Source organism: Microtus pennsylvanicus, chromosome 3 (genome assembly GCF_037038515.1).
Source record: "Microtus pennsylvanicus isolate mMicPen1 chromosome 3, mMicPen1.hap1, whole genome shotgun sequence".
Taxonomy (NCBI): Eukaryota; Metazoa; Chordata; class Mammalia; order Rodentia; family Cricetidae; genus Microtus; species Microtus pennsylvanicus.
Genome location: NC_134581.1, coordinates 13,348,505 through 13,360,706, shown reverse-complemented (window position 1 = coordinate 13,360,706; position 12,202 = coordinate 13,348,505). Strand labels below are relative to the sequence as shown.

Here is a 12,202-nt window from a genome sequence, read left to right as displayed (position 1 = left end):
TGCTGTGGGAAGAAGTCTTGGTTCCCACACCTCTAGGGGCTCCTCAGAGGTGGCTGAGATGAACACTAGGGGAGCATCAAAGGCTAAGCACAAGGTGCTGTCAGGAGCCAGCCAAGGGACAAGATCACAGGCTCAGAGCTAGGTGTGAGGGCACCATCAAGGCCGCTGCTGAGAGCTGGGCTCTGCAGACGTTGTAACGGGCCAGGCATGATGGCAGGCTCAGCGCAGAGCCCCAGAATCACTGTTCTAGGGACGTTTCTGATCGCCTCCCTTCATGGCTGTGGCAAGCTCCTGAGGCTGCTGATGGAGGAAGGTCATTGGTTAAAAAATAAGAAACTGCTTGGCTGGCCCTCATAAGTTAAAACATAGGTAGGCGGAGTAAACAGAACAGAATGCTGGGAGAAAGAAGCTGAGTCAGTGAGTCGCCATGATTCTCCCACTCCAGGCAGACGCAGGTTAAGATCATTCCTGGTAAGCCAGCTCGTGGGCTAAACGGTTTATTAGAAATGGGCTAGTCCAGGTGCAAGAGTTAGCCGAGAAAAGGCTAGATATAAAGGGCCAAGCGGTGTTTAAAAGAATACAGTTTCCGTGTAATTATTTCGGGGCATAAGCTAGAGCTAGCCATGTGGGCAGCTGGGTGCCGGGGATGCAGCCCCGCCGCTCCTACTACAACAGGCTGCTTCAGCAGGGTGAGCCCCAAACCCGAGGCAGAAACAACTGAATTCTAGAATCCTTGCACCATGGAGACACTCTGTCTCGTTCTAAGGAACGGTAAGAGCTGGGCTTCTCCTTGCCATGGCGTGTGGATCAGTGGATCCTCAGGGTCTTCTCCCACATCCTCTTTCTTCTGTCAGATTTGAGAATCTTCCCTATGTGGAAGGTAAGGCCTGGATGGAGGGAAGGAGGGACGGAGGGATCTGACAGCCTGGTGTCTACATCAGCTGTCCTCACGGCTGCAGGGCCTCTGCCTGTCAGAACTGGGAAGGGTACATCCTCAGTCGACTGTTGGGATGGCCATGGGCTGTGACCTTTTGGGACCCATATGACCCGTTCAGTATGGAGCCAGCTTGTTTGCTGGATGACCACAACAGATGAAGGAACAAAAAACGGAAAACAAACTGACATCCGTGGAGGGACGAGCTTGTCTGGGAGTCTCAGGACTTGTGACAGTGACTGCTGTCTGAGTGTCCCCTGGTGAGACAGTCTACAGGGGTCTCTGTTTCACACAGGAAGCCTGGGTCCAGCTTTAACAGTTTGTGAGCGTTAGAATCAGAACTCAAAAACAGTTCTCAATAGATGCTTTGGGACTGAGAATATTCAGGTGGCAGAAGATGTCCAGGCTTTTCCTGAGAAAGGTCGTTTTTGTGATGGGAGCCCTACCTCAAGTCGCCTGCTGACTGTACGTTGATAACTGGAAATGGGGACTATATCCCCCAACTTGGGTCTTGCCTTCTTTCATCACTGTGTGACACCCTTTTTCCTGGACTAGTGCATTGTTAAGTGAGCGACTGAATGAGGAAGTGGGCAGTCTTCTGCCCTGAACTTCACTGTACTCCTGTCAAGTATTAGTGATGTTTTGGGGGTGGTTAGGGTATGAGCAGCCTTAGACACAGCATGGGTACTAACTACTGTGCCTCTGGTGAGGAGGCGGGAGTCGGCTATGATCTTACAGGAATGGAGTCCTCAGAGTCATTATAACTGGTGGCCATCTATGAACATGGAAAAGAGTAGCAGGATCCTGTTTGTAAGTGATGGTGCCTAGCATCTAGAACTTCAGAGAGGGTACCAAGGTCTGCAGTGGACTCTGTCTGCATCCCCGAGTGTCTGCTACATACGGAAGGGCATCATTGTGCCTGGGGCAAGGCTGATCTGCAGCACACTGCACCTATTAATAAGCCATCACAGCTAGAGAGGTGACTCAGGGATTAAGAGGGTGTGCTGTTCTTCCAGAGGACTCGAGTTTGATTCCCAGCGCCCCCATCTGCGGCAGCTCACGACTGCCTGCAACTCTAGCCCCCAAGGATTCATAAACACATATCCATACACAGACATGCACACAGAGATAAAAATAATGATGAAATGTGAAAACAACCCCCCAGGCTCCCTCCTTGTTGCTGGGACCTGGTGTTGGCATCTTCAGGCTGAATCCCATGAGTCCTGTACGAGGTTAAGAGGAAGGGTAGGATCAGTGCTGTCCAAGGCACAAGATCTGGAAAGAGCTGTTCTTTGAGACCCAAGAATCTTACAGAGGGTGGGGAACCCTGGAGAGAGGGTCAACCTTGCCCCCAGAGTTGTTACTGTGGGCATGGCGGAGCTCTTTTGGGGAGTCTTGGCTTTCTCTGTGGTTGCAGCTTTATGGGGAATGAAAGGGCACACTTCTTAAGCCCTCTCCTGTCTACCAATGTTGACCAGTCTTGACTGGGACAGACAGGGATAGAAGTGAAAAGGCCTTAGTTACTGTTCTGTCGCTGTGATGAAACACCATGACCAAGGCATGTAATTGGGCCTTGCTTAGTTTCCGAGGGTTAGTCTGTTATCAGCATGGTGGGAAGCGTGGCTACAGACAGGCATGGTGCTGGAGCAGTAGCTGAGAGCTCACATCTGACCCTTGACTTGCAGGCAGAGACTGGGCCTGGTGTGGGCTTCTGAACCCTCAAAGCTCGCCCCCAGTGACACACTTCCTTCAACAGGCCACACCTCCTAATCCTTCTCGAAAAGTACCGACTTTGAAAAGCATTTAAGTTTATGAACCTACGGGGGGGGGGGGGGAGGACATTCTCCTTAAAACCACCACAGTAGCTGTAAAGAAGAAACAACAGCAGCAACAAAAGATGACCATGAACTCACCATGATGTATTAGAAAGTCCAGAAATGCGGCTCTCTGGGCCAGGGGCAGGGATAAGGGAAACAGGAGACAGGCATGGGGAAGGTACGGAGGAGATAAGCTGAACAAAGAGGAAGGAAGACTCTGTGGAGACTTGGGGGTACTGCAGTGCTTGAGGATCCCTGTAGCTGAGGGTCCCTGCAGAGGGTGGGTAGCTGAGAGAGGATCCTGCAGAGGGAGGGTGGGGAGCTGAGGATCCCTGCAGAGGGTGGGTAGCTGAGAGAGGATCCTGCAGAGGGCGGGTAGCTGAGAGAGGATCCTGCAGAGGGCGGGTAGCTGAGAGAGGATCCTGCAGAGGAAGGGCGGTTGGCTGAGAGGAAGACCATTCCACCCACGGGAATCTAAGCAAGAGAACAGGCCATCTACAGTGGACAGTAGCGGGAGCCAGGGACACATGGTGTGAATTAACTCAAACATCACACGTGGTCTGTGCATTAGCTTTGTGTTATAAGAAAATACCCGAGAGCCAAGTATGATGACACACACCTTTAATCCCAGCACTTGGCTGTAGTTGGACAATAAAACATCACTGTCCATGTATTTTTAGAGACAACCAACAGGAATCTTGAACACTAGGCCCCTTCCTTGCCCTTAGCTAACTACCTCACCCCTCTAGGTTCTCTCTTCCTCCCCAAGCCATATGTGCAAACTATGGGCAGGGATGAGGCATAGGGTGATGGCTCACAGCATTGGTCAGACGAGTTGTCTGACCTCCATTATTGGGGGCTTTCTCTATAATGGGGACCACCTAGTGCCTCTGGGTTTGTGGTTGCCCGTTTTTGAGGCAGTAGCTTCAGGCCCTGACTTGTGCAGATGGCAGGGGCTGCTTGGGTCACGGCTGAGAGACGCCTTGACAGTCTGCCTTGGCCTGCAGGGCGAGGGTGACCCTTTGCATCCCTCTCTCCACCTCTTTCTTCAGGGCCCTGGTTCTGGTCCTGTGGTCAGACCAACATATCCTGCAAGGTGGTAAACGGGAAGCTGGTGGAGGTGGGCAGGTGGCCATGGCAAGTAAGCATTCTGTTCCTGGGGCTGTATGTCTGCAGCGGCTCCCTCATTCACCACAACTGGATCCTTACAGCTGCACACTGCCTGCAAAGGTCAGCATCTGGGGTCTTTGCTTTAGGCCTGGGGCTCTGGAACTAGAGGACATGAGCCTGGGTATCCTTGGACTCAGACCCCTATCTCTCTAGCCATTCGTGGCCTTACTGCTGGTGAGCTGCTTCTTCTCTGGGCCTGCAGATCCAAGGACCCTGCTAACTACACCGTGAAGGTGGGCGTCCAGAACCTCCCGGACAACAGCTCGGAGCTCCTGCTCACTAACATTGTGATTCATGAAAAGTTCAACAATCACATGTCTTACGACATCGCCATCCTGAAGCTCAAGAACCCTGTCCTCTGGTCCCCCCTCGTCCAGCCAATCTGCCTCCCCACCATCAATTTCAGGCCAACCATAGGCACCATATGTTGGGTCGTCGGGTGGGGAAAAGAAAAGACTAAAGGTGAGTACAATAGAGCAGGGGTCTTGAGACACCTGACCCTGCAGGACACTGTCCTGGGGTCACCCACTCCCTTCTTCCTCTACTCTGTGCCGTCATTTCCTGGGCACATTCATATGCCCAAAGAGATACACAGTGCTCGAGCAGAGAAACAAGAGGCCTGGGAGAACCTTGCTTTCCAAAGTTAAAATCATTTAATTTTTTGTTTGTTTATTTATTTATTTATGTGTATGTGTGTGAGCGTCCAAGTGCCATAGTGCGTACCTGAAGGTCAGAGGTCAACCTTTATCCTGTGGGTTTTGGGGAATCAAGCCAAGGTCATCAGGCTTGATGTACTTGCTAAGTCATCTCACCAACCCCCAAAGTTACGTTAGGTCTTACACCAAGTCCTCAGCCTCCAGCATAGCAGGAAATTAAATCTTTGGCGATTCATAGGGATCTGTGTCTGCAGGTACGCTGAGGGCTTTGACCGCGATATGTTCTGATACATTACACTGAGGTGGCCTTTCTAGTCAATGTGCACCCCTAATGCTCAGAGAGGCAGCCCTGTCGGTGCTGTCTGGAGTCCCGCCAACCTTGCAGAAGGCCGCAGCGCTACATCTAGGCTCTAGGGTCTTGCCCCCTTTTCTAGGAGCAGTGTGCCAAGGCTTATTCCCACAGAATAAGAAGGAACTTATTCTTGAGTGGTTGGGAAATATCTCCTTGTTCTCACTCATACCTGGCTTTCATTCCACACCCCTGGGAGACTTTCACTTAGTTTTTGTTTTGTTTTATGTTTTTGTTTGTTTGTTTGAGGAAGGATTATTTTACATAGCCCTGGCTGTCCTGGAACTCACTCTATAGACCAGGCTGGCCTCAAACTCAGAGATCCACCTGCCTCTGCCTTCCAAGTGCTGGGATTAAAGATGTGTACCACCCTCAGTTCTTGGCTTAATTTTCTTAACGAGTGGGGACATTTTTGAGAGCCAGGCAACAAACTGTAGCTTTTATGAACAAACACCTCCTGACATAACCCTGCCTCTCACATGCACAGATGTGATTGACCCTGAGTTGGAACTAGGTTCTGAAGTTGAGGTCATGCCCAGATCTTTCTCTCTGCAGGGGCCCAGAACACCCCCTACCATGTCCAGGGTTTGGCTGCCAGGATCGTGAACAACGAAATCTGCAATCACCGGTACCAGTTCCTCCTGCAGAAGAACCAGAAGAAGTTCATTGAAAACGACATGCTGTGTACAAGTTCGGAATGGGGCCTGGACACTTGTCAGGTGTGGAATAATGTGCAGATGGAGTGGGGGGCAGGCAGTATGGGGTCATGTTTGCCTTTACATGTGACCATCAGAGGCCCAGTACAAAAGTCTGAGTTTCCATTTTCCGGTATGGAAAAAAAAAGATGTATTAGTTAGTTAGCTATGACTGTGATACAGCACCATGATGGGGCAACTTACAGAAAAAGGAGTTTATTTGGGGTTTGTGGTTCTAGGGGGATTGTAGTCCATCTCTATCCCTGCAGGGAGCATGGCAGTAGGCAGGCAGGCCGGTCTCTGAAGCCGCAGCTGAGGGTTCCCATCCAGAATCACAAAGAAGAGCAGAACACACACTAAGGATGGTGGGAGGCTTTTGAAGCCTAAGTGCCCGCCCCTGTAACACACTTCCTCCAAGGCCACACCTCTTAATCCTTCCAAAGGGAGTATTCAAACGTGAGCCCTTGGGGGCCATTCTCATTCAAAACAGCGCAGGGGTGAGTTGGCTTTCGTCCCTGCTATAGACAGTTCTTTGTGTTTATTTTTTATTTTTATTCTTTAGAGAGGATCCCACTAAGTGGCCCTAGCTGGCCTGGAACTCACCATTTAAACCAGACTCACTTTAAGCTTACAGAGATCTACCTGCTTTTGCATGCTGGAGTGGAGGGATTAAAGCCACTTCGCCCAATTCTATAAGCCATCTTAATGCTCCTGAATATCAGCCACATGCCTGCAGGGCAGGCACTGGCAGACAGTTTTGCAGAAATGCTAGCATTCTGTAAGCTTAAGCTAGTTGTTTCTTCTAGTCAATATTGTTTATGAAATGCATACTTTATTTTTTATTTAAAATATTTTATTTGTATTATGTATATAGGTGTTTCACCCGCATATATGTCTGTGTACTGTATGCATACCTGGTGTTTGTAAAGGCCAGAAAAGGCACTGGATCCCCTGGAAGTGCCGTTGTAGATGACTGTGAGCCTTTAGATGGGCACTGGGAACTGAACCTGGGTCCTCTGAAATAGTAACAAATGCTCTTAACCGCTGAGCAATCTCCCCACCCCCCAGATTCATATCTTCTTGAGAACATGTTTTAATTTTCCTCTTGAAGTCCCGATTCTGCTGAATTTAAAAGACAGAACTCCTCTGAGAGACAACAGGGTTCTTTATGTGAAACACATTTGTTTACAAGAAAAAAAGATAAGTATCTCTTGACCCAAAGGTTTATAAGCCTAAAATTATGTAAGTTAAAAAGTAGTTGTGATGCCTGACAAGACGTCTGTGAAAAGAAATGAATGCATTACGACTGCATCAAAGGACACTGGAAAGTTTACCCACAAGTCTAAGCGAAGTGACAATGTAGGCTCTGCCTTTAAAACCTGCTTTGTACCTGAAAACATTATCTAGATTTCTCGACATTCTAGAAAAACAGCTAGTTGGGTTTAATTTTCTTACATCCAACAAACATTGCTGGGTTCTAGGTTGCAGACAGGTCCAGGAAAGGTTCTGATCCTGGGGAACAAGCAATTGTCACATAGAATAAACCATGAACCTTTTTAACCCCAGTGAGGCCAGGCTTCAGTTTAAGAAGTTTCAAGAATGACTCAATGGGTAAGAACACTGGTGCTAACAGAGAACCTGGTTTATTCACAGCACCCACATGGTGGCTGACAACCGTCCATAACTCCAGTTCTAGGGAGTCTGGCACCCACTTCTGATCTCCAAGGGCACAGGAACACATACAGTGCACAGACAAACATGCAAGCAAAATACACATATACATAAAATAAAATAACTCTCTCTCTTTCTCGCTCTTTGGGGGGGTAGTGGTGGTTGAGACCGGCTTTCTCTGTGCAACAATCCTAACTGTCCTGGAACTAGCTCTTGTAGACCAGGCTGGCCTCAAACTCACGGAGATCCACCTGCCTCTGCCTTCAAGTGCTAGGATTTAAGGCATGCGCCACCACTTCCTGGCAAAGCTCTCCTTTTTTTTTTTAAGTGTTTAGAGTAAGTCACTCTCTTTGTTAAATTCTAGCATGAAAACTACATATACTTCACTGGGAAATAATGTGTTCATGTTTGGAATCAGAAATTACCTCCTCCTTGAAGGTTGGGTTGGCGTTTCCAGGAGGACAGACAGACATGTTTTCTATTGCGGGGTTGTTCTTAGACAATGTTTTAAGTTGTTTCACACATAGTTATTGGATTAGTCAATTTCCTATCACTCTGCAATCTTAACATTTTAATTACATTTATTTATTTATTTGTGTGTGGTGGGAGCGTGGAGGCTATGGTGCACAAAGAGCAGCTATGGGAGTTGGTTCCCTCCCCAGGGATTGAACTCAGGTCCTCAGGTTTGGCTGTGAGTGCTTTCACCCCACTGACCCTCTGTCCCTTTTTAAATTAATCTAAATCAATTGCATTTTCTTAGAAGACTTTCACCTCAACCAGATTTAAATCCACAAAATAGAAGTCGTAAAGAGTCTTAAGGTTCTGGGTGAAAACATTTTCTAGGTATAGATTCTCTTCTCTATTCTTACTCAAACCTCAGGGCTATTGTGTGTATCATCCCCCCACCAGCTTCATTTCCCAGTTTAATGAATTCTTTGTTTTCTAATACATCAATTGTCCTTACTATCCTTTTCAAGTGTTTTGAGCCTAACATTCATGGACAAATAATTGTCAATGTTAATGAACAATTTATTTTCCTTCTTCTGTTTGATGCTAAAACTTATTGCAGTCCCTAAGTAAAATTTGCAACATTTAGGCCACATCTTATGGGTTTTGCAATATGTGGCATTCTGTGCTTCTATGTCTTATTATAGATTTAAATTTTGTTTCCATTGTAACATATTTTAAGGTTAACTTTTGTTTTTCCATTGAAATATATATAAATTATACTTATTATATAAGTATATATACTTATTTAAATATATATACCAAAAATATTTTGATATGAAAAGGAAGTATCCACATATAATAGATGTCTGTCTGCTTGTCTTCTAGTGTCTCTTTGCACATGCTCTTTTTTCCTCTAGACCTCTGGCAAGGACTCCTGTACTATAATATAAAATCGCTAAGGCTTGATTTTCTCCTTTGTTTTTCCTGTTATGGGCATCTGTCTGCTCCCTTCTGTTTAATGCATGGCCTTAAAGATGTTTGTGTCTTTGGAGAATATTTAGGGCTCTTATACAGTTTAATCTATAGAAACAATATTGTCCTACATAACCAGAGTATCCTATATTCTCCTCGGGACATGGTGGTTTATGTCTGTTGGAGAAGGGATCCATGTGGCCCAGACTAGCCTTGAACTCTATGTATTTGAGGATGACATTGAACTTCTCCTCTTCATGATTCTGAGGGCTGGGATTATAAGAACGCTACCATGTTCATGTGATGATGGAGATCAGACCCAGGTCCTTGTGCATTCTCCCAGTTGAGCTACGTTCCTATCCCCAAATGTCCCGTTTTAATTTCTAATCTATTTTCAACAGTATTTGGTGTCCTTTACTTCCCAAATGGTCTCTATTTAGATGTCATTAGTGTGAACATATTCCTCTTCAGAATTGCGGGATTATGAAGATTCTTTTTGAAAAAGATTTCATTTTTATTTTCAGTTATGTGTGTGTGTGTTGTCTGTGTGTGGGTTTGTCCGAATGACTGTTGGTTCCCATGGAGGCCAGAGGTGTCGATTCCTGGGAACTAGAGTTACAGGCAGCCCCCAATATGGGTTCTGGGAAAACTTGGATCCTCTGGAAGAGCAGTACATTCTTATAACCTAGGAGTCATCTCTCCAGCCTATTAAAACCTCTTTTAAAAATGTGTTTTATTTCAAGACTTAAATATATGGCTCTGTATGTCTTTACTTAGCTTTATCTTTTTTGCTTTTTATGTTTAAAGTTTTGCTCTGGAGTTTGTGCTGTGATTCAGCTTCATTCTCCTCTGTTCCCAGAGCCAGTTTCTTCACCTTCAGTAGCAAGTACCAAGTCCCCTCACGTGCATTCATCAGGCTACGGGCTCCCAGCTGTCCCCTTGGCTGCCTTTCCTATACGGCAGTGCATATCCTGTTTCTGTCATGGTAAGCCTTGGAATCTATTTGTCTGCTTGGTCAAATCTGCCCCCACATTGATGCTTCCAATTTTCTCTCCTTTCTCCGAAAAGTCCATATAGCTCCTCTGGATGATGGCAAGGAAGGCTCTAAGTTGTACTTTGGTCTTGTGAATCTGTGAACAAGGCTGTGAACTTGAAACTTGCTTTTATAGGACTTGATACAGGCTTTGAACCAAAAGCTAACCCCTGGGCTCTCCTGACTTTCTGGATTCCCACTTCCCATTCAAGTTTGGGGCTTCAAGAAGTCTTTACTTTCCTGTACTCTTATGCATGCAATTTAAATGCAGTGTTGTTTTGTTTTGTTTTTTAAATAGGGCAATGGCTCAGAGGTTAAAGTACTTGCTGCATAACTGTGAGGACCAGGGTTCAAATCCTGGAATCAATGCTGAGTTGGTGTGGCAACCTGCGTATAATTCCAGCCTCAGATAGCGTGGGCATGGGATCTCTAGAGCAAGCTGACTCATAAGACTGGCAATACGGGGTGGGAGGAGCACTGGGTTTGACTGAGAGACTGCTGAAATGAAATGAGGAAACGGTGGCAGATGCTTCCAGGCTCAGGCTTGGGCTTCCACATGAACGCTTGTACCCATGTGCACGCTTACATTTCACACATGCAAACGTGTACAGCATACATGCACACATGCATGAAAATGAAAAAGAAAGTTTGAAAATGCTTTTTTAAAAAAGCCAAAACCACATTCCTAGTTTTTTCCAGCAAGAAGGTCCTGTTAGGTATCTTGTTTTTCATATGTGAACTGACTTTGTATATTGTTTAAGGTCGTTCCTCTGTGAACAACAGAATTTTTAAATGGTTTTTTGAGACAGGGCTTCTCTGTGTAGCCCTGGCTGTCCTGGAACTCACTCTGTAGACCAGGCTGGCCTCGAACTCACAGAGCTCCATCTGCCTCTGCCTCCCGAGTGCTGGGATTAAAGGCGTGCGCGCACCTGGCCAGCAACAGCATTTCTGTGCACTGGTGGAGGCCTCCGCTCTTGTCCTTGGGCAGAACTTTTTCTTCCTGGTTCATAAAGTTTCAAATGTTACTGAGGAATATAGATAGGCCTTTTTTTTTCTTGTGTTGGAGATAGAGTCCAAGGTCCCATGCATCCTAAGTGAATGTTCTATCACTGAGAGGCAATGTAATTCCATAAAAAGATTTTTTTTAAATCGTTGATGTACGACACTGTAAATGTTCTTTTTCCGCATTCACATGTCTTTGCACACAAGCAGGGGGACTGGTTAGTGTTTTTAAGATTGCCACCTGTAAGCAAGACTGTAGGAAAGATGAACAATTGTACCTTGGAGGCCCAGAGGGTCTTCAGGAGGGCTTACCAGTCAGAGAGCTAGTAGAACAATGAAGAGGCCACTGTGGTTGCAAGCTTGGACCTTAGCACAGAATTTATATGTTACAGAACAGGTTCATAGGCAGGTCCCATTCTTGGGGACAACAAAGGCCTAAGCTAGCAAATATTGCTGCTACCTCAAGCCTCCCTCCCTCTCCCGCTGCAGGACACATCTGGCAGCTCCCTGGTTTGCCAGATGAACAAGACCTGGATCCAGATGGGGGTGGTGAGCTGGAACTTTGGCTGTGGTCGTCGCCAATTCCCGAGCATCTACACCAGCACCTCCCACTTCACCCAATGGATCAAGAGACATATCGGCGACATGAGGTTTGCCAGTATGGCTGTACCTTCCTTCCTGAGCCCATTCATTCTCACTGGCTACATTCTGCTGGTTTCCTTGGGCTCCCTGTGGCTCTTGTGAGCCGTGTTTCTGCAACAGTCATTCCCAGAGGGTACCTTTCCCTCCTCTCTACTCGGCCCTCAGAAGCGGACACTCGAGGCTGAACAGGACTTCGGGACAGAGGGACTTTGGGGGAAGGGTCCTAGACCCACTGTGGGTTTGTTCCCCAGTTGTTCAATGAAGATGCTCTTGAACCTTTTGAGCCATCTGAAGTTACCACATTCCTGACTTCGGCCAAAGCCCTTTAGAATGCTCTCCTCATAAAACCTGACTGTTTCTCAAGCTGAGTGTTCTCTGATAGCCTTTTTTTGTGTCTGTCATAGGCGGGTTGTATGATCTTGGGAGCTTTTCCCCTTGTTTCCCCTGTAGGTTCCTCTTTTTTAAAAAGAAAAACAACAACAACAAAAAACCTTTCATGTGTATGTATGTGCACGTGAGTGTAGGTGCCTGTGGAGGTGAGAGTGCCAAATTTCCCCTTGATGACACAAGTTGGTTGGAGTTACAAGTGGTTGTAGGCCTCCCCATATGCCTATAGGGACTCAAAGAAGTCTTTTACAAGAGCAGTGCACGTTCTTAACTGTAGTTTTTTGTTATTTTGGTTTGTTTGTTTTTGGGTTTTGAAACAGGGTTTCTCTGTATAACAGCCCTGGCTGTCCTGGAACTCACTCTGTAGACCAGGCTGGCCTCAAACTCACAGAGATCCGCCTGCCTCTGCCTCCCGAATGCTGGG

At 46.7% G+C, this 12,202-nt stretch overlaps 1 protein-coding gene across 1 annotated transcript; it reads left to right on the top strand.

Annotated features, from left to right (window-relative positions):
• The first annotated feature begins 795 nt into the window (after positions 1–795).
• Positions 796–11,493, top strand: LOC142846934 (serine protease 46). The gene is made up of 5 exons (XM_075967700.1): positions 796–880; positions 3,804–3,981; positions 4,124–4,383; positions 5,482–5,645; positions 11,239–11,493. The coding sequence occupies exons 1-5, from the start codon at positions 796–798 to the stop codon at positions 11,491–11,493; spliced, it is 942 nt and encodes a 313-aa protein (XP_075823815.1).
• Positions 11,494–12,202: the final 709 nt, after the last annotated feature.

Excerpts from the sequence above, each read along its gene's own strand:
- LOC142846934 (XM_075967700.1), top strand. The coding sequence starts at position 796 with ATGGCGTGTGGATCAGTGGATCCTCAGGGTCTTCTCCCACATCCTCTT. Across the intron at positions 3,982-4,123 it reads GCTGCACACTGCCTGCAAAG|ATCCAAGGACCCTGCTAACT; the intron begins GTCAGCATCTGG and ends CTGGGCCTGCAG. Across the intron at positions 4,384-5,481 it reads GGGAAAAGAAAAGACTAAAG|GGGCCCAGAACACCCCCTAC; the intron begins GTGAGTACAATA and ends TTCTCTCTGCAG.